Below are 23,379 nucleotides of genomic sequence, written 5' to 3'. Positions count from 1 at the left end.
AGTTTCGGGTCGTACATTGCTAAGCTGAAACTTCGAAAAATCTTAACTTCCTCATACGAAGTCAGAATTGGGCGTTCTTTTTATAGATGCTATCAGGTTAACATACTCTACTACTTTCATTTAGATTACTAAGGCTAAATGTCGCTCTATCATAAACACACTATTTACGTCTTCCTTGTGTCATGCCGGTTCCGTCGCGAAACTTCGACGGGTCATAACTTCTTCGTTATAACTCGGATTCCGGCGCTCTTTATTTTTACGGAACCCTTGAGACATATTCTAAAACTTGGTTAAGGTTATTTATTCTAAATAATTTTTTGTCGAAAAGTCGTTTTCGACCCCTATTATCTCTAAATTGACTAGCTCGAATCTACATGCGTTACAGATTGTGCTACTCCTAACTAGATGACGTCGTCGTCGAATGAGTAGATGAATCGGGAAGAGATTCCTTGGTAGATGATTACTCTGAATCATTAGTCGATATAAGAAAAGATAGATGAGGGACCTGTCTTAACGCCTGTCAAATAATTACATAGGTAACCATTCTTTTCCAATTTTATAAACAAATGTTCCCCTAATCTCCTATTATCAGTTCATTGTGTGTATGCACCTTCCTTCCTGTTCTTATTACATGCAAAACTGAATCTATTAATCAAAATTTTCTATAATTATTGTTTGGTATTTTATTTTTTTCTATGCTTTTACATTTACATAATTGAATTTATAATCGATCATCTCTATTGAAGTTGAATTTCGTATCATCCCACACACCTCATATATTATATTTGGTGATGTAGGATCTTCTATAAAAATATGTATGAATCTACATTCAAGTGTCCATGAATATACAAATATTTTATTATTTTTGAACTAATGGTTCAAGAATGTTGTTTTTCATCAAGAAGTTCATTTAATAAAAATATGTATTCACTCAGAAATATTTATCTTGACATTCTTATAGAATATCATTTTAACAAAATGATCTTCTCACAGAATAAAATCAAGTATAATTAAAAATTACGTTAGAACTAAAATGAAATTAATTAAAAAAGTCAAAAATTTTAAATCGAGAGAATAAATTATCCCAAATAATCTGGAAATTTCAATTTTAAATTTATCCAGTTGACTAAATACATTTATAGTGAAATTATATGATATTTCTCAATTATTTTAATTCAGTAATATTTATTACTCATCTTCTTAAAATAACTAAAATGATTGGTCTATAATGATGTCTACATCCATACAATAGATAGTTAGAACACAGTAATCTAAACAGATAGATATATATATATATATATATATATATATATATATATATATATATATATATATATATATATATATATATATATATATATATATTGTTTTTGTGTTGAGGGATAAAGCCAATGAGCGACCATGTTCAAATCCTGCATGCCACCAAATCTTAGTGTCTCAGGCTTCTTGATGTTAATTTCTTATCCAGTACTGTCTTGCTTGTATATATGTATGGCAAATTTTGAAGATTTTCGGGGACTCTATGATCACAGCTCCTAAACTCCTCGATGATACTCATGTGTATTTCTTCATGTACTTTCAATTCTATAGAAAGCTATTATAGATACTTTTAAATTTTATGATTGCTGTTTTAGCCATGTCTCTAACGTATATTACTTTCTTCTTTATTGAAACTTTCGTTGTTCCAAACAAATTATAAAATGGTATTACGGAGTGTGGTGGACATTTATCCGTTAATCTAATGAGAACATTATCTAATATTTTAAATTCATAAAGGTTTATATTAGTCATGAAGTTCAATTCCTAAATACTTTACTCCATTATCAACACCAAACCCACATTTTGTTTGCTATAAAATCAATTAACAAAGAATATGAAGGTCAACTATATATGTGTTGGCTTTGCTCACGACTAAAAAATTATATCATATTCTTTTTATTTCATATTTAAAATTTCTTTTAATGCCAAACTTAGTTGAGCGTATGATGGCTTTAAGCGTTGACAAAGTAAAAACAATATTTTGGAGAGTAATTATGAGGAGCATACTAATACCGTAATACGTCATGGAGTTGGAATTCAACCGGTGCAGCTTTCAACCCTTCTTCATCTCCTCTCGGCTATAAAAAGTGTTCCGTTTCCTTCTCCAAATCTCAATGATCCTACTTTCAATGTCAATTGCTTCATTCATGTTCACCACGACCATAAAAATTCAGCCAGGAACGAGGTCTACTTCCGACTTGGCCTACGACAGAGGATAGTCCCTGCAATTTGCATTTCTGCGCCTAGTTTTCTTTTATTCTTAAACCTCATATAATAGCACAACCTGATGGAAACAGTCAAGAGAAATACGGGAAAGAATAACTTTCTCGTGAAGACATGGAAGCGGTGTCGATCGTTTTCCCATGTCCACAGCTATAGAGGCGGCGTTGGGGGTTTGCCGAAGAGCAGATCATGGAACGGAAAGGAGAGGATGAAGAAGGAAATTGCACCGGAAGGGTATTTTCCGGTGTGCGTCGGACCTGGTAAACAAAGGTTCGCTGTGAAAACTAAGTATGCAAGTCATCCTTTGTTCGCGATGCTTCTGGAGGATGCAGAAAAGGAATACGGGTACCACTGTGATGGCCCGATATCACTTCCATGCGATGTGGATCTATTCTACAAGGTGTTGTCGGAGATGGAGGCAAAAGATGTTCAGCCGTTGAGATGGAGCTTTGCTTATGGGTCATGCAGTCCGTTTAATCCTAGCCGTCGATTGGGAAGCAATGGTGCAGATGAGATGGCTAAACTAGGGTATGGTTATTATGGACCTCTAACCCCTTCAAGCTGGATTAATATGAGTTAACCCAGTTTATCGAAACTTGTATAAATTCGCACCTCAAGTTTACGTATTCTTGTGTTAATTATAAGCTATGTATGAATAACCGGCTTGCATGTAATCATATTCATGATTTTCCTATAATCGTATATTGCATATTTGCATGATAATACACGCATATAGCTTGGACATTAGTAAATAGTTAACTCCAAATCAATACACGAATCTAACTTTTATCATGTAATTTGAGTTGCATAAGTTTGATATAATTCTAGTTCAAAGAAAAATATAAGCTTAAAACATATAGCAAGTAGTTTTGGAGAGTTCATAAGTATCGAGTTTCACTACAAGAAAGTTGGGAAAAAAAGACATGGGCATTAGCTAGGGACAATACTGATGCCAAAAAAGGCGATCTTTCCCGCCATTTTTATTTGGTGTAGCTGCTGATACAAATTAGCCAAGGTTGGGGAGTACACACCGATCACTTTGTTAGCTATGATCCAGACCATATTTGAAATTCGACAATCCAACGTGTTAAACTATATTTGTTTTTTTTATTTACTCTGCTATAATCCTGACATTCGATGGCTACTTCTGATACTCGACAAAACCACATTACCATTGCTTTTTCCAGTTGGCAATCAAAACCTCCGAGTTGATAGAAACTATTTCCCACGCATGGTAGACCCGAACAAAGCCTCGAGCTACGAGTTCACGAACAAAATGAATGTCAATCTCAATGTGTTTTGTGAGTTGATGTTGAACTGGGTGATGTCACAATAAATAATGGTAGCTTTGTCGGGCAGACATTGAAGCTCACAAAGTAGTTTACGAACCCAACATGTATCTGCAGCGGTCTTAGCAACGCCACGATACTTTGCCTCGGCACTAGAATGAGAGATAACTCCATGACGCTCAGAGGACCACGAAATGAGATTATCACCCATAAAAACACAATATCCTGATGTTGAGTGACGAGAGACTGGGCATCCACCCTAGTGACATACAGCTTGGCGGGTGTATGAGCTAGATTGCACTAAAGCATATGAGTACACACAAGAATCTCTATGCATATTTCTATGAGAGACGAAGAGTCTCTAAGGAGAACGGGTGACATGTATCAAGAAAATAATTGAGAGCATCGAGGTCAGTTATGGCGAACTCTCTGCTGAGTTGAGTGATGATATATTGTAGAAGAACTATGGAGGAGACAGTCGGTATAATGTCAACAATATATATAGTAGAAGATAAGCAGTGTCGGGTCCATGATGATAGACAAATAGAGATGGATTGGTAAGACTGTATTGAAACCTCGTGTTTAAGGCATATAGAGCGAAACGCTGGTAACAAGACCGATGGGTGTAGTTGAGGCCATAAAGAGATCGATGTATGTGGAAAACATAATGTAGGTGTTGCAGGTCTCGAAAAACCTGAGGCTGATGCATGTAAACGGTCTCATGAAGATGACCATGAAGAAATGTATTCTTCATGTCAAGCTGGTGAATGAGCCAATTCCTAGAGACATCAAGGCTAAGAACGGTGCGTATGGTTTTCAGTTTAACAAATGAACTAAAAGTCTCATCACAATCAATCCCATGTTGCTGACTATGTCTGTCAGACACTAACCAAGCTTTATAGCAAGAGAGAGACCCATCAACATTAAACTTATGTTTGAACAACCACATAGAACATATCACATTTGCGCCCGATGGTCACGACAAAAGAACCCAAGTACCGTTTGTAATAAGCGCATTGTATTCCTCATTCATGGCGTTATGCCAGTTTGGATCATTCAAAGTTTGTACATGTGACCTCGGGACAAAAATGGATGTGGAATGGAAATTAAGACGATCAACGGGTTTCATAATTCCACTTCTAGATCTAGTATGCATGTGATGGATCGGGTGAGGGGGAGGTTCCTCGTGAGGAAGAGAAGTAGTAGTAGGAGGGGAGTGATAGGTTTTGATACACAATAAATGTGTTTTTCATAGGAACCTGCAACGAAAGCTTTTAAAATAACAAGTTTATTTTTAAGTTTATAACAAAACCAAATAATCTAGGATCCATTTATAAAGGTTAGAATAATATTACAAAAACAACAAAAGAGTGTTTCAGAAAGAAAAGCTTTGAAGCTTTTGAACCCACTAGGTTTTGGGGTGTCGATGAAGATAGAAAAATCAAAGAGTATGATTTTCTCTACAAGTATCCACCATCAGAATTAAGGCAATTGGAATGCTATTTCCATATTGTATTCTTGAGTTTCTTAAGCCTTTAAGCACTTAACTCAAATAAGCACTAAAGGAGACAACTCATGGGAGCTTCTAATTATCAAAAAACTAGCTTTAAAAGGAGAGATGATGAGAGCATAAGAACTTTAGGCCATGACGTAGAAAGAGAGATTTCACTAAATAAAACTAACTTCAAACTCATGCAAAACACTCTCTTATATACTCATGAAAAAGCAAAAGCAACCCCATATTATAAAGTAAGGTGTTGTTTGGTTCGTAGAATGTTTCTAAATGAATTAGAATTGGAATTGGAAAAGGAATATGTTAGGAATTTGAATCCAATTCCACATCCTATTTAGTTGGCAAGAAATGGAATTAGAATTAATTTGAAACGTCTGGTTTCTGGCATATATTTAAAATCATAATTTATTCACTTTCATTGAGGAACTCAACGAGTTGGGAGCCCCAGACTCATCGAGTAGGAATAATTTGGGACGCAGGTTAAGAAACCTACTCGACGAGTTGAGAGCCCTCAACTCGACTAGTAGGCTGGCAGAAATGAAACCCTAATTTTCAAGGCTTTGCACCCCTATTTAAAGGCCTTAATGTTTCATTGTGGCCTCCCTCATCGTCCCCTCAGTCCAAAGAAAACCCTAATCGTGCCTCGTTCCCCATTTTGAGTGTGTGTGAATCTAAAGAGTGTTCTTTGGTGCTTTTCTTGAAGGAGTGTGAAGTTCGGGGTGCAAAGTTAAAGGGGGAAGCTCTAGATCTGGGATTTTCAGTTTTGTTACAACCATTTGGAGGTATAAAGTTGATACCTTGACTATTTATTTGCTAGATCTCTTCTTTGGTAGTTTATGGCCTTTAGTAGCAGTATGTTATTGTATGGTATGTGGTATGATGGGGGTGCTTACGGTTTTCAGTTTTGGTTCCAGGTACTTCTTTTCGAAGGGAAAGGAGTCGGCATGATTACAGTGCACCACACCATGATTTCCACGCATGAGATCCTTGGGAGTTATACCCTGATGATGTTTTATTATGACATGTTTTGAATATTGACACTTGGGTTTTGATATGGATGACACGATGGATGTTTTTATACTAATGGTTTTATACATACTTAATTAAAAATGAAAATTTTGGTCTTGATATTTGGGATGTTACAAGTTGGTATCAGAGCCTTGGTTTGAGGGATTCGAACACACCTTCGGGGGTGTCTGGACTCAAATCAAGGGTTTGAGAATTTCGTACAAATGAAAACAATTTTTCTAAAAATTAAAATTAAGGGTTTTGAGAAAGAACAAGGGGTGTGATGCGTGCAATCGGCCAAGCTCAAGTAAATTTTCCCCGAGATACCCATACATGTTGCTATGATATATGATATGATTATGAGAACTGCATGCTAGATTAGGGCTAAGGATCTAGGAAGGATGCGTTGTATGCCTATTGTATGTGCTTATTAAACTGCATGCTAGATTAAGACAAGGATCTAGGAAGGATGCCATGTATGCCTACTGAATGTGCTTATTGAACTGCATGATAGTACTGATTAGTTAGTAATATGATGGCATGATTAGGATATGCTTGGTTTTGGTTACTCAATGCTCGAATGATGCTTGCTTTGTGCTTTTAGGAGTTCTAGTTATCTTTTATTACTAGTAAACGAATACGTTAAGTTACATTACAAGGACTAAATAATTTCAGAAGGTTAGGTCTAGCCCTATTTCGCAGCTCTTGTCTGAGTCCAACTGTTGTAGGGTAGGACCTCTCATTCAAATAGTTATCTAATCTTAGTATTATGTAATGGTATTCGCAAGCTAGTTAGGGCGAGATAACAGGGACTTCTTATGCAGCTGATGGCGGAGAGTGGGTCGGAGATTACACTAGGGTAATCCTAGGATGAGATTAGTACAGTGAGCATTAGTAATGAAAGGGACTTGGTGAGGTCAAAGCGAACCTTGAGGAAAGTATGGATAGATGTGGAAGGTAGTATGGGCCCATACTACTGAAAGTAGAGGATCCGTACTCGAGTCAAGGAGAACTAAGATTAAACCAAGGAACTGTCGTGTGTGTAAGGTATCTCGATGTTTTGTATGACCCTGAAAAATGTGTGTTTTGTTTCAGAATGGTGGTGACACATCACAGAGCAGAAGGTTCAGGGTCTGGGTCAGGTTCGGGTACAGGTTTCGAGCCATTTGATGACGGATTACACAAGTTCATTGCATCCGAGATTATGAGAGGCATCCTTGAGGCGAACCCGGTGATTTTCGAGTCGATAAAAGAGGGTATCATTGAGCTGATGGAGGATCACCTTAGGGCATTCAGGAGTGACATGGCACCTGGCCAGTCAGGGACTCGTACGCTCTCCTTTAAGGATTTCAGGGGATGCGGAGCGCCAGACTTCAGTGGGGTGAAGGAACCTATTGTTGCGAGATGATGGATCACAGACATTGAGTCTGCGCAGGTGATGAGCTTCTGCCCTGAGGGGTCGAAGGTCAGGTTTGTTGCTGGTTCTTTGAGAGAGCAGGCTTGAGACTGGTGGGAGGCAGTAAGTAATACTTTAGGAGCCCCAACCATTGAGGCTATGACCTGGTCGGATTTTGTGACCATGCAAAATACTCTCTTATATACTCATGCAAAAGCAAAAGAAACCCCATATTATAATGTAAGGTGCTTTTTGGTTCGCAGAATGTTTCTAAATGAATTGGAATTGGAATTGGAAAAGGAATATGTCATGAATTTGTATCCAATTCCATATCTTGTTTAGTTGGCAAGAAATGGAATTAGAATTAATTTTTAATGCCTGGTTTTTGGTATATATTTAAGATCATAATTTATTCACTTTCATTGAGGAACCCGACAAGTTGGGAGCCACAGACTCGTCGAGTAGGAATAATTTGGGACGCAGGTTAAAAACCTACTCAACGAGTTGAGAGCCCTTAACTCGACGAGTAGGCTGGCATAAATGAAACCCTAATTTTCTGGGTTTACAGCCTATTTAAAGGCCTTAATATTTCATTGTGGCCTCCCTCGTCGTCCCCTCAGTCCAAAGAAAACTCTAATCGTGCCTCTTTCCCCATTTTTAGTGTATGTGAGACTAAAGAATGTTCTTTGGTGCTTTTCTTGAAGGAGTGTGAAGTTGGTGGTGCAAAGTCAAAGGGAGAAACTTTAGATCCGGGATTTTCAGTGTTCTTACAACCATTTGGATGTATAAAGTCGATACCTTGACTATTTATTTCCTAGATCTCTTCATTGAGAAGTTTATGGCCTTTAGTAGCAGTATGTTATTGTATGGTATGTGGTATGATGGGGGTGCTTACGGTTTTCAATTTTGGTTTCAGGTACTTCTTCTTCGAAGGGAAAGGAGCTACCATGATTGCAGCACACCACACCATGAATTCCGCACATGAGATCCTTGGGAGTTATACTCTGATGATGTTTTATTATGACATGTTTTGATTATTGACACGTCAGTTTTGATATGAGATGACACGATGGATGTTTTTATACTAATGGTTTTATAATTACTTAATTAAAAATGAAAATTTTAGTCTTGAATTTTGGGATGTTACATAATTCCAAATTTTGTTTGGTTCATATGAACTGGAATACATTATTTAACTTCTAAAAATATTAAAGTTCCGGCAATGGCGGCGGTAGCAGTGGCGGTGTTGGAAGTGGTGGTAGTGGTAGCGATGTTATTAGTGTTGGGTGATGCTAATGGTGGTGGTGGCGGTGGTAGTAGTGGTGTAACGCCTTGTTTCTGGTATGATTTTATTTCAAATTATTGCATTTTTCCTGGAGGACACGTCGAGTTGGAAGCCTCAACTCGACATGTTGAAGTTTTGTTAGCCGAGAAGTTTAATGAGTCAACTCGACGAGTTGAGGTGCCTCGACTCGGCGAGTTGGTAGCAGGGTGGAAACCCTAATTTAGGGTTTTGCACCATATTTAAACACCTTAAGTCCCTGGTGTTGGCCTCATTTCCAGCCTCCATAGCCCCTAACCCTAATCTCGAAATCCTAGATCACCTTTTGAGTGTTATGAGTTCATTGTGAGTGTGTTTTGGTGTGTTTGAATCTCTTTGAAGGAAGAAAAGCTTGGTTCAAGGTGGTGGTTCAATAAGGAGCTCTTAGATCTTGATTCTTTGCACCATTTCCAGCATATTTCTGGTATAAAGTTCTAACCTTGCTTAATATGTGATTAGATCTCTTTTTGGGTTAGTTTAGATGCTCTTAGTCATGTTTGGGTGATCGATGGGGTTGTAGGACATCCTAAGTGCTATTCTTTCACATCCATGATCCCAATGAGCTCTTTTGTCATAAAGGTGCCAACTTTATGGTCTTAAGGGCTCCATGCATTCATTAAGTCTATCACACCCCGAAAACCAAAGGCGGAAACGTTCCCGGGGTTGACTCCATGTTGTGTATCAAATCCAATGTACATAGTAATCACAGTAAACAACCATTACATTACATATATATGAAAGATTTACATTTGGTTCAAAAGTAAATTGTACAAAGTTATACATATATCATATGAACAAAAGAGACGAGTCTTCAGAGCACTCTGTCTTCACCAAAAGATATCGTCGGGTACCTGTCTAACTTGGACCTGAGAATACAAGCGGTTTGAAAATCAGCATAAAGCTGGTGAGTTCATAAGCGGTTTTGTTTTGTGAAAATGTATCGGTTTCCGTTAGTTTTCTGAAAAGATTTGATATCCAAGAAAATCCCATATTTTCTTATGTAAAGTAGTTAAGTTATCTTTCGTTACAGTTCTGTTACAAGTTATAAGCTAACCCCAGGAAAATCCCATATTTTCCTAATTGTAAGATTGATTTGATAACACATAGTATAGTTTAATACACAAAACTATAATTTGGATGAACAGTAAATAGAAAGCATTTTGAAAACCTTGGGACTACATCCCTAACCAGTTATAAGGTAATTCGATAAAAACCATGGGATCACTATCCCGAAAGTAGATATAAGATAGCTCGATAAACCATGGGATCACTATCCCGAAACTAGATATATGATAGATTGATAAAATCATGGGATTATCATCCCGTATAAGATTTATTTTCAATACCATGGGATTGCCATCCCGAACGAAATATGGGCACAAGATCATGGGATTATCATCCCGAACGAGATATAGACATAAAACCATGGGATTACCATCCCGAACGAGATATATATTACAAAACCATGGGATTACCATCCCGAACAAGATATAGATTCTAAACGAAATCATAGTTGTGAATAAGTTTATATTAACACGTATTGTGAGTCGGGTAACCATACTGATACGACAATGAGACCTCCTTGACGTTAGTCAGACGTCGAATGATATACAGAATTTGTCACCCCAGGCGTGCCCGCCTAACTGTAGCTAGTAGTTAAGGTGTGGGATTGTCAGTCCCGAATAGATCTATTCACAAATTCCTCGCTCTCCCTCCAGGAGACTCTGGTTACACTTCCGGAGAGGATTTACTTGATCATCCATAAAGGGTAGTGACTATCTCACAAGCTAGTATTAAACTATTCACATGATTTTCATACGATAACAAACATACAAAGATTTTAAGACATGATACAATGAAAATAGATACATACAACGAAACTATCTGGTAAAATATTTGAATTATACGAAGATAAACTGAATCGGACATAGTTTATCTAATAACTTAATACAAATATCAGTAAGTGATATAATGATGAAACATAGAACCCCAAATTATTCCCATAATAATTTGATTAGTTTGATTATTTTCTTAACTAAAATCCATTTAGTTGTAATTGGTAAATCATTCCTTATGCTCAACATAATACATAAGGAATATAAGAATTTATAAGTTTGCCAGATATTATTTGAAACACATAAATTTTATGATTTGAAAACAGTTTTGGTTTGCTTGTATTCCCCCCCTGAAAATAGTTAAAAACAGTAAAAAAGGCGTAGGGGTATGAACTCACCGGACGAGATATGAGACGGTTTGGATGCTAAGAGTTGATCCGGGGCTTGTAAATACACGAGGTTCCTAATTATAATCTAAAGATACACATTTGTATCTAATTAGGACTTAGATTGATTGTTGGATAGGGACCATTGCTTCTAGTCGCGAAAACACTCAGATACGAGTGTTTGGAGGGACCTGGGTGGCGTTTAAGGATGTGAAATGACACTAGGGACTTGGGACTTGAGTTTACTCCCCATGAGTAAACTTTTAAATGAGTTTACAACCACAAAACACACACATACATGAGTTTACGGCCGTAAACTCATGTGGGTGTGGTTTTGGGTGTTTAAATGGCTTAAATGGCTTACATGGACATGGGAAATGATTCTAGGCTTTGATCTAAATGCATGGAATGGATTAAAATCACTAAAATGATTAATTTATGGGAGTTTACGTCCTAGCATAGGCTCCTGGCCGTAAACTCCTTAATTCTTATGAAAATGATGCTAAATGGTGTTAAAACAAATCACATGTGATTGGTAAAATTAATCCAAGGCCTAACATGAGTTTGCATGGGATTTTTGGAGGATTTATGGAGTTTACGGCCCATGAAACCCCCTTCATGGCCGTAAACTCTTGTGTGTGGTGTTCCAAGGTGTTTCAAGGCCTAGAACTTGCATGAATGGACTTCTAAAATTCATCTAAAGGCTGTAGGGGTGTTTAGTTTGCATTCTAACACCAAAATTTTTGGAGTTTACGGCCCAAGAACATGTCTTGGCCGTAAACCCTTAGAAACCCCATAAATGTTGTGTTTTAGGCCCTCAAAGTATTTTTGGTTGGTCCCTTGATTTATTCCAAGGCTTTTGGTGGTGTTGGATGGCTTTCTAACACCTTAGAATGAGATTTATGCCAAGTTTTGTGGAGTTTACGGCCCAAGAACTCTCCTTGGCCGTAAAATCATCTAAGTCCCTCAAAATTAATGTTTCAAGTGTCCAAATGCAAGAATCAAAGTCCTAAAATTCATATCTAAGCTGTATGGGTGATTTGGAAGGGTTTAAGGGCATGAAAAACCCCATTAACATGAGTTTACGGCCTAAGCTTATGCCTTGGCCGTAAACTCCTTCAAAGTCCACAAAATTATAGTTTTAGGTGTTCTAAGTCCATATCTTGAAGTCCCTTAGCCATATCTAAAGTCCAATTGAGTCTAGGAAGGAGTTTAAGGGCTAAAAACCCTTCAAAATGGTGTTTACGGCCTAGGCTGCCTCCTGGGCCGTAAACTCGCATATCTTGTCCAATTTCATGCTTAAGTGTCTAATTTGGAAGCTAAACATGCTATAGATTAAGGCTAGGAAGGTACCTTAAGGATTTGAGGCCTTAAATTTGAGTTTTGGACACTTAATCCTTGGATTTAGGAGAGAGGTTAGAGAGAGAGTAGAGAGAGAAGGAAAAAGCTTCAAATGAGTGCTTAAACATGTTTATATAGTCCCTAAAACTTGGACACGGTGGAATTCTACCCGATACCGGCTTTAAACGATGCTTTGGGTCGCACCCGATTGAGTTTTCGTCACCCGACGAGGATATTTCTAAAACTTATGAAATAATTGTTTTGGGCTAAATTCATGAGTTCCTAAATGATTTGGACCCTCATTGAACGAAAATAAATATAAAATTTTAGATAACTAAGCCCAAAAATGATAACGGGACATTTCGATTTCCGACGAGTTATACGGGTAGAACGAGTTTTCGGCGATGAACAACTTCGGGTTGTTACATTATCCCCCCGTTAGAGGGAATTTCGTCCCGAAATTCAAAGAATAAGATATAGGTCATGGATTGGAATGAGATACGGATGGATTTGTTGTCTTGGATTTTCACTTCCTCAAGTGGAATCTGGTCTCTGTTGGGCGTTCTAGTGAATTCTCACTATCGGGACGTGTCCTTGTTTCGTATCTTGACTCTCTCTCAATCTACGATATCAATCTGCTTTCTCGTGGAAGCTCCAACCCTGAATGACTTCGGTTTCCTCAAAGGAATTTCTAGGGTTTCGTTGGGCAGACGCTTCTAAGGATTTGAGACGTGATGGTCTAGATAGATATTACCAAACTCTAAGGGCATCCGAAACTCGAAGGTTACAGAATCGATCTTTACGAAGATCTCGAAAGGTTTGATGTGAGACTAAACTGGATGCTCGAAAGAAACTTCCGGGAATCCTTCGGGATAGACATTTAGAGGGAATAGTTGCTAACTTCCCGTTTCTCAATAATCACAGAAACGAGGGATGCGTGGTAATTCACGTTGGGAAAACTTTTGAGTTCTAGAGCATAAAATGATACGGAAGTTTGATGCCGAAGATCACAAGAACCGGGTCGAGAAAAATCTAACGAGCGGTCCTTTCGGAAGTAAGGATAGTAATATGTATGAGACTCGGTCATTTCTGGTTACACATGGCAGCGAAGTATTTTCATGGGAAGTTTCCCCCTTTATAAATCGAATGGAACAGGATAGTCCTCCGGACTGAGGATTCAATTCTATAGATACGAAGTTAGTGTTCTCTATCTCACTAGTTAGTTGTCTCGACGGTATACATTTCGATTACATGCGAAAGATTGAGTTTAGAATACGTTCGAATAGATAGATAACAGGTTTCCCTTTTTGTACCCAAAATTGAAAAAGAGTTGCAAGTATAAGAATTATCAAATAGAGATATACCTGCGGCAGCAGAGGGATTTGTGGTTGTAGCCGTCTTGGGACAATTCCTTTTGAAGTGCCCGGCTTCACCACAATTGTAACAGGCCGGGCTGATTCCCGTTCCAGATGATTGGTTTGTTGGTTTGGCTGGTTTTCTACATGTTCGCGCAAGATGGCCCTTAATGCCACAATTGTCGCAGATCCTTTCGCGACAGGGACCAGGAATACGGTGGTGGTAGTTACACTTACCACACCAAGGAAGGGTACCAGTGTATCCACTGGTGGGAGTTTGGGCTGTGGAACCTACAGCTGAAACAGCAACAGGGGTAGTAGCAGCATGGACTGCTACCGTTTGCTGTTTCTTAGAAGACCCTTGCGTACTCTGGACCTTACGCTTGTTCCAGGATTTCCTTTTACTTCCGCCTCCACTAGTGACTGGCTCGGGGGTAGTAGCTTCTTCATCAGAGTTGTCTTCGTGATCTATCAGGATTTTCGCAAGACATTTGGCACTGTCATAAGTGTCTGGCTTCGCAGCCAAGACATTCCCCTTTATTGGCTGGGTCAACCCCCAGATGAATCTCTCTATCTTTTTACTTTCCGGGGTAACCATTCCCGGACAAAGTAGCGCCAGATCATCGAATCTTGAGGTATAAGCAGCTATGTCGGAACCCTTCATCTTAAGGTTCCAAAGTTCATGTTCTAGTTTCTGAAGTTCGCCCCGAGGGCAATACTCAGCGAGAAGAAGCTCCTTCATAGCTTCCCAACCCATAGCATTGGCTACAGGTAAAGTTAAGGATTTGACTCGGCTATTCCACCAAGTCAGGGCTTTGTCTAGGAAGGTACAGGCGGCAAACTTGACTCTATCAGACTCCGAACAGCCACATATTTCAAAGATTGATTCAATTCTCTCGAACCATCGGGTTAAGGCAATGACACCCCCTGTGCCATCGAAGAATGTTGGTTTTGCGTTCATGAAGTCTTTATAGGAACTCCCTTTTTGGTGTCCCTGACTATCTTCTGGGTTTTGGGGTTGGGGATCACCTCCTGAATTTCTAGAGTTCATTTGCGACATGGCTGCTACCATTGCAGCAGTCAGAACTGTCTGAAGCGATGCAAGATCAAGTTGAAGAGGAGGATTGTTGTTGTTCGTTGAGCTGGGTCTCTTTCTTGGAGGCATCTTGATCTAAAAAGATCAGGAAAGAGAGGATCATAAGTCCTCTGAATTGAACCAAGAGATATGGGACAGGAGATATCTCATCATGGCAGATATAGCATCATACAAAGCGATAAAGCAGGAAGGAGTTATAAAGATAGAACATTTTATCGCTAGAGGAATGATCAAAGAATAACGCGTATACGAGGATTTTCTACAAAGGATCGGCTCGAGAAATACTCCTATAGTATTTCATGGTTCACTGCAGCGACGATTCGTTGTTTGGAATATTGGGTATGTTTTAGGTATGCCGCATGCCACAGTCACTCCCAAGCACATGTTGGCCGTGTCTCGAATGAATATAGTTGGCCAGGCTATATTGACCCTAGACACGACTACATAACTGCTCAGGTTTAACCGCAACGTACAACACCCATTTACTTATGTTTTGTTCTACTTGTAGTTATGGATTTCGATGGCTCGGCATACTTAAATACTTTTGAAAATACTTATATTTTGTAGGATACTTTTAGTTCAGAGCACTTAGGCCCCTTAATGTTTATAGTTTTATACCATGTAAGGTTTGGTATACTCTGTTCACTATAAACAAGGGCTCTGATACCAATCTATCACACCCCGAAAACCAAAGGCGGAAACGTTCCCGGGGTTGACTCCATGTTGTGTATCAAATCCAATGTACATAGTAATCACAGTAAACAACCATTACATTACATATATATGAAAGATTTACATTTGGTTCAAAAGTAAATTGTACAAAGTTATATATATATCATATGAACAAAAGAGACGAGTCTTCAGAGCACTCTGTCTTCACCAAAAGATATCGCCGGGTACCTGTCTAACTTGGACCTGAGAATACAAGCGGTTTGAAAATCAGCATAAAGCTGGTGAGTTCATAAGCGGTTTTGTTTTGTGAAAATGTATCGGTTTCCTTTAGTTTTCTGAAAAGATTTGATATCCAAGAAAATCCCATATTTTCTTATGTAAAGTAGTTAAGTTATCTTTCGTTACAGTTCTGTTACAAGTTATAAGCTAACCCCAGGAAAATCCCATATTTTCCTAATTGTAAGATTGATTTGATAACACATAGTATAGTTTAATACACAAAACTATAATTTGGATGAACTGTAAATAGAAAGCATTTTGAAAACCTTGGGACTACATCCCTAACCAGTTATAAGGTAATTCGATAAAAACCATGGGATCACTATCCCGAAAGTAGATATAAGATAGCTCGATAAACCATGGGATCGCTATCCCGAAACTAGATATATGATAGATTGATAAAATCATGGGATTATCATCCCGTATAAGATTTATTTTCAATACCATGGGATTGCCATCCCGAACGAAATATGGGCACAAGATCATGGGATTATCATCCCGAACGAGATATAGACATAAAACCATGGGATTACCATCCCGAACGAGATATAGATTACAAAACCATGGGATTACCATCCCGAACAAGATATAGATTCTAAACGAAATCATAGCTGTGAATAAGTTTATATTAACACGTATTGTGAGTCGGGTAACCATACTGATACGACAACGAGACCTCCTTGACGTTAGTCAGACATCGAATCATATACAGAATTTGTCACCCCAGGCGTGCCCGCCTAACTGTAGCTAGCAGTTAAGGTGTGGGATTGTCAGTCCCGAATAGATCTATTCACAAATTCCTCGCTCTCCCTCCAGGAGACTCTGGTTACACTTCCGGAGAGGATTTACTTGATCATCCATAAAGGGTAGTGACTATCTCACAAGCTAGTATTAAACTATTCACAGGATTTTCATACGATAACAAACATACAAAGATTTTAAGACATGATACAATGAAAATAGATACATACAACGAAACTATCTGGTAAAATATTTGAATTATACGAAGATAAACTGAATCGGACATAGTTTATCTAATAACTTAATACAAATATCAGTAAGTGATATAATGATGAAACATAGAACCCCAAATTATTCCCATAATAATTTGATTAGCTTGATTATTTTCTTAACTAAAATCCATTTAGTTGTAATTGGTAAATCATTCCTTATGCTCAACATAATACATAAGGAATATAAGAATTTATAAGTTTGCCAGATATTATTTGAAACACATAAATGTTATGATTTGAAAACAGTTTTGGTTTGCTTGTATTCCCCCCCTGAAAATAGTTAAAAACAGTAAAAAAGGCGTAGGGGTATGAACTCACCGGACGAGATATGAGACGGTTTGGATGCTAAGAGTTGATCCAGGGCTTGTAAATACACGAGGTTCCTAATTATAATGTAAAGATACACATTTGTATCTAATTAGGACTTAGATTGATTGTTGGATAGGGACCATTGCTTCTAGTCGCGAAAACACTCAGATACGAGTGTTTGGAGGGACCCGGGTGGCGTTTAAGGATGTGAAATGACACTAGGGATTTGGGACTTGAGTTTACTCCCCATGAGTAAACTTTTAAATGAGTTTGCAACCACAAAACACACACATACATGAGTTTACGGCCGTAAACTCATGTGGGTGTGGTTTTGGGTGTTTAAATGGCTTAAATGGCTTACATGGACATGGGAAATGATTCTAGGCTTTGATCTAAATGCATGGAATGGATTAAAATCACTAAAATGATTAATTTATGGCAGTTTACGGCCTAGCATAGGCTCCTGGCCGTAAACTCCTTAATTCTTATGAAAATGATGCTAAATGGTGTTAAAACAAATCACATGTGATTGGTAAAATTAATCCAAGGCCTAACATGAGTTTGCATGGGATTTTTGGAGGATTTATGGAGTTTACGGCCCATAAAACCCCCTTCATGGCCGTAAACTCTTGTGTGTGGTGTTCCAAGGTGTTTCAAGGCCTAGAACTTGCATGAATGGACTTCTAAAATTCATCTAAAGGCTGTAGGGGTGTTTAGTTTGCATTCTAACACCAAAATTTTTGGAGTTTACGGCCCAAGAACATGTCTTGGCCGTAAACCCTTAGAAACCCCATAAATGTTGTGTTTTAGGCCCTCAAAGTATTTTTGGTTGGTCCCTTGATTTATTCCAAGGCTTTTGGTGGTGTTGGATGGCTTTCTAACACCTTAGAATGAGATTTATGCCAAGTTTTGTGGAGTTTACGGCCCACGAACTCTCCTTGGCCGTAAACTCATCTAAGTCCCTCAAAATTAATGTTTCAAGTGTCCAAATGCAAGAATCAAAGTCCTAAAATTCATATCTAAGCTGTAGGGGTGATTTGGAAGGGTTTAAGGGCATGAAAAACCCCATTAACATGAGTTTACGGCCTAAGCTTATGCCTTGGCCGTAAACTCCTTCAAAGTCCACAAAATTATAGTTTTAGGTGTTCTAAGTCCATATCTTGAAGTCCCTTAGCCATATCTAAAGTCCAATTGAGTCTAGGAAGGAGTTTAAGGGCTAAAAACCCTTCAAAATGGTGTTTACGGCCTAGGCTGCCTCCTGGGCCGTAAACTCACATATCTTGTCCAATTTCATGCTTAAGTGTCTAATTTGGAAGCTAAACATGCTATAGATTAAGGCTAGGAAGGTACCTTAAGGATTTGAGGCCTTAAATTTGAGTTTTGGACACTTAATCCTTGGATTTAGGAGAGAGGTTAGAGAGAGAGTAGAGAGAGAAGGAAAAAGCTTCAAATGAGTGCTTAAACATGTTTATATAGTCCCTAAAACTTGGACACGGTGGAATTCTACCCGATACCGGCTTTAAACGATGCTTTGGGTCGCACCCGATTGAGTTTTCGTCACCCGACGAGGATATTTCTAAAACTTATGAAATAATTGTTTTGGGCTAAATTCATGAGTTCCTAAATGATTTGGACCCTCATTGAACGAAAATAAATATAAAATTTTAGATAACTAAGCCCAAAAATGATAACGAGACATTTTGATTTCCGACGAGTTATACGGGTAGAACGGGTTTTCGGCGATGAACAACTTCGGGTTGTTACAAAGTCCATCTTATGGCTCCTTTTGGGCATTTGAGCTTCTTCTAAGTATGCTTGAAGGTAAAGTTGGAAACTTTACATGGTCTTTTATCTTTTAGGGCCAAATCTACAGTTTGGGGTTATGCCTTTGGTGATTTTGTGCTTAAAGATTAAGTCCTTACACTTTTAAGCTTATGGTTTGGGTTTTGAGCCCATTTTGGTGGCTCTTAGGGGTAAAGTTGGAAACTTTACCCTTCTTTACGCCATTTCAGTTAGGATATGAGTCATGAAGCTCTTAGTTTCGTGAAGGACGACTTATAAACCATTACATCCTTAGTCTAATGAAAGAACTTAATCTACTTGTTTGGTTGAAATATATATATATATATATATATATATATATATATATATATATATATATATATATATATATGTTGTAGTAAGCATAATTCCAAAAAAATTATAAAGTAGCTAGTTCTTCTAAAACATCATATAATAGATTGCAAGGTCTATGCTTTATCCTCTTTAAAAACTTATACTATGGACATTCAACTAGTGGCCAAGTGACCCTATCCCACTAGAGAATAAGAAGGCTACATTGAACATTAAAAGAAAGATCCAAGTGACCAGGTGATCATGTGCCACAAAAAGCATACCAATGGTGAGTGAGTTTTTTTTTACATAATGAGTTGTGAATCGATTCCATAACTCCTAATATGTTCCACGAAGACATGGTTTACAAAACGTGTTTTCTTTATCATAATGAAATGTTAATGATGGCCTCATTAAGTGGTATTTCAATCTTCATTATGAAACAATTTTGAGCATATCAAAACTTTCCACAATAAAGAATAAAAGTCGTTAGTGAAACTGATTAAGTGTCTATCACCTAATCTATTCATGGACTGAAAAAATCACATACATCACTCATGTATAATTCTTTTTCAAGACTTTTGTTCTTTAACTACTAATCGATAAAGACACATGCGAATCATCTTCCCATATAAATATGATTCATATATATCAAATGAATCAAACACATTTGGCTTCAAAAACCCTTCCTTTTGAAGCTGGTATATGTCTTTCACATTTATATACTCATGACGATTATGACATTAATAAGATTCAATCAAATATCAATTAATTATATAGGTTTTATGATCAGAATAATCAATTTATTGAAGGCTTATAGATTTACTTCATAAATGATATTACGATAAAATATTCTTAGCACAAAATTAATCATTTCAGTACATGAATGTGAAAATTCATTAAATGATAAGAAATATAGATTTATTCATAAATTTAAAACTATTAAATGTTCCTATAAGAATAGGTACAAAACACCTATTGTTTAAATGTAGGCTATAACAACACTTCTTATATCTTCAATACGAAATACATTCATTTGTAACTAGTTTATTATTTCTTCCAATCAACAACACATAATATCAATTAGTACTGTCACCTGAAGTATAACATGCTCAAGTGAATGATGGAAAATTAAATAGTGATATCATATAGATATTTGAAGTCTTAGTCATGCCAAACATCCTCAATTTGGTGAGATAGGAAGAGCAGTTCCTCTTCTAATGTCCGGTTTTGTTCAAGATAGAAAGAACATTGATCATTGAGGTCCTTTCTTGATTTTTTGGTTTATGTTGTATTTCCCTTAACATAACTATAGGTCTATTTGAGTACAGAATCTCTTAGACTTCCTTTATTCAATGCTTGACCAAGTTTGAAGCACATTCTATTGTTCTGATTGAATATATGCTTTACTTGATGAGAGATATGATATGTTTCATAATTATCCAAGACTTTCTGCAAATAAAGGTTAATTACTCTAGTATTATTTGAAACACGTCAATTTCATCAAAAAATACTTCCATCAAAGCATCATGATCAGACTGACTGGATTGCAAATGCTTTTCAGGTATAGGATCTTTCAGTATATACATAATTTATATTTATCCTTAAGGTGGAACCTCAAGGTATTATACCAATTATAGAAATTACAACCACCAAATGTTAATCTCTTTATAAATCAACAAGAGAGAGAGAGAGAGATTTTACAGGGCGTACAAGTATTAGCAGTGATTTACAGAATTTGACAAAGTTTTATTAAGAATTTTCAATGTTAAGTCTTTAAAAATTAATGCATTTTGTTGTTTCTAACACATTAATTTACTAAAGTCTAGTATCCAAGTAATGAAACAAGTAAATGGTTAGGTGTATTTATCCCATCTACTTAATCAAACTCGGTAGGTAGTGATTACCAATTGCATAAGATATGTAACTCCTAGAAAATAGGATCTCAAACAACTATTTCTTGTCTTGGCATGTTTAATCTCATCTATGTCCCAGACATCATGCTTAGGTGACATTTATCACACAATACTCCGATCAAGTCTTCCTACTTGAAACAACTTGTAGTATTGCAATTAATCAGTGACAAGGTGACCCTTTAGTCACCAGAAACTACAAAACTACCTCGATCATCATAAGACAATCCTAGTGGTTAGGTAACCTATCACCCACTAAGACCATACAAATTATATCGAGTGTTCTTCAAAAGCACGTCAATGACTTGTATTCTTAAGAAAATGTTTTATATATGTATTGCAATTATAGTTATAAAAAATGGTCTCATGAATATTGCATGCATTCCAACAATTTATGTACCCTTTTGTAAAAATCATATCATTTGTTATATGGTTCTTTAGGTACCAAATAAACCTTCACTTTCTTTTACCATTATCCGTGATCATTTATAAACCAAAATCGGATATTTTAAAGTTTAGTCGTAGAGCGCTTTTAAGAACCGATAAGAGTCTCAATAAAACATCATTTATAATTAATACTTAGAGTTTTGGATGAGTTCTAAAATCAAAATTTTAAATCTCCTTTTAACAATAAAAAAACTTATGAGTTCATAAATTTATAGAATAAACTCATTTTATTTTATAAACTCAATTTTATGCATCTTATGATGAAAGTCATATTTTGATAAACCAAAACTTGGATGGTGATACTTATGTTTTAAATCTCATTTGGCATGTATAAAAAATAATATCAACATTTTGCGTTATGTTTAAAACACTAATATCATATATTAAGTTTTAAGGTAAAAATAATCACTAGTTGTATTATTTACTGTTATAACGCTATAAACCAATTTTTGTCTGTTTTATAAAAACTTATTATTTATTATAAAGACATCAAGTTTATATAATGTTGAAACACCTTTTAAACCATTTTAAATATTCTAGAGTTGGCTATTTATAAGTTCTACAATAAAACTATTTTCAACAAAAAATCGGTTTTTTAAACGGTAGCCGATGAAATCGGTTTTATAAATATCCATTTATAAACATGTCACACCCCCGAACCAAACGGTGGAAACGTCCGGGGGCTTGTGCGTGACTTCATCTTGAAATATCATTACAGTGAATATAATTGAAACATAACATCATCATCATCACACACGTAATATAACAACATTCATTGTTTACATCGAATATTGTATTTGAATATTACATGCCAAAATACTAAGAGTATGATGAAACAAAAATATAACGTAATATCCATTAGTTTGTTTCGTTTATCCTGCTTCAACGATTTCCTGAGAATACAAGTTATTTTGAAAACGGTCAACATAAAAATGTTTGTGAGTTCATAAGCATGTTTGTGAAAATGTTTTGTATAACTTTGAAAACCACCAGAAAATCCGATATTTTCTGAAAACTGTTTAGTGTGTTTGTGTTAGATCTTGTATTAATGCATGTATGTTATTGTTATTTGACTAAATAGATTGTAGAGAGAGAATGTAAGAGCATGTAACGAGAATGTTCCCAGACAACCCGATGTTGCCTAAATAGAAAGGTCTTCCGTAAACTTCATAACGTTAATTCCTCTAAGCGAGCCGTCATAACCATACTAATTTATGACAATTTCACCTGTCTTGGCATAGTTGGACGCCGACGGAAAATAGAATAAGGTTTTTGTCACCCTAGACGGAGTTAGTCTAACTGTAGCGAACAGCTCAGGTGTGGGGTGTCATCCCCGTATAGATCTATACACAAATCCCCGCTCTCCCTCCAAGAGACTCTGGTTATAACTACAGGCTACGATCGTACACTTAATAGGTGCCAACCGATAAAAACTCGCTAGATCCTTAATCGAATTTACGCGAAGAAAAATGTATAAACTCATTCTAGGACCAATGATCCATTTAAGTGAACCACTAAGGCATCACTAAACATGTAAATCATTTCAAGACCTAAAGGGAATGAGATTATATAACATGGGCCCAAAATATATATATGAAAGGACAACTAAGGCCCATTTCACATGTAAGGTATTTATAGGCCCAAATAGCATGCAAATAGTATCCACTAAAATAGCATAAAAAGAATAACGCATATAAAACCCATTCCTAGGCCCAATAAACATGTAAGTGGAGCACTAAGGCCCACTATACGTGTCTATTATTTCCAGGCTCAAAAAGAATGTGAATGTCTATCCTGAGCCCAATATACATGTAAAAGGACACTAAGGCCCA

At 36.9% G+C, this 23,379-nt stretch overlaps 1 protein-coding gene across 1 annotated transcript; it reads left to right on the top strand.

Moving 5' to 3' along the window:
- The first annotated feature begins 2,326 nt into the window (after window positions 1–2,326).
- Window positions 2,327–2,842, top strand: LOC145098871 (protein SMALL AUXIN UP-REGULATED RNA 12-like). The gene has a single exon (XM_079036465.1). The coding sequence runs from the start codon at window positions 2,327–2,329 to the stop codon at window positions 2,840–2,842; it is 516 nt and encodes a 171-aa protein (XP_078892591.1).
- Window positions 2,843–23,379: the final 20,537 nt, after the last annotated feature.

The sequence above is a fragment of the Lactuca serriola genome, chromosome 4 (assembly GCF_051521515.1).
Source record: "Lactuca serriola cultivar US96UC23 chromosome 4, Lser_US96UC23_V15, whole genome shotgun sequence".
Classification (NCBI taxonomy): domain Eukaryota; kingdom Viridiplantae; phylum Streptophyta; class Magnoliopsida; order Asterales; family Asteraceae; genus Lactuca; species Lactuca serriola.
Note: the sequence above shows the minus strand (reverse complement) of the source record. Positions and strands in the feature narration are given on the sequence as shown.

Bases quoted from the DNA above. Each gene is read 5' to 3' on its own strand.
- LOC145098871 (XM_079036465.1), top strand. From the start codon at position 2,327: ATGGAAACAGTCAAGAGAAATACGGGAAAGAATAACTTTCTCGTGAAG.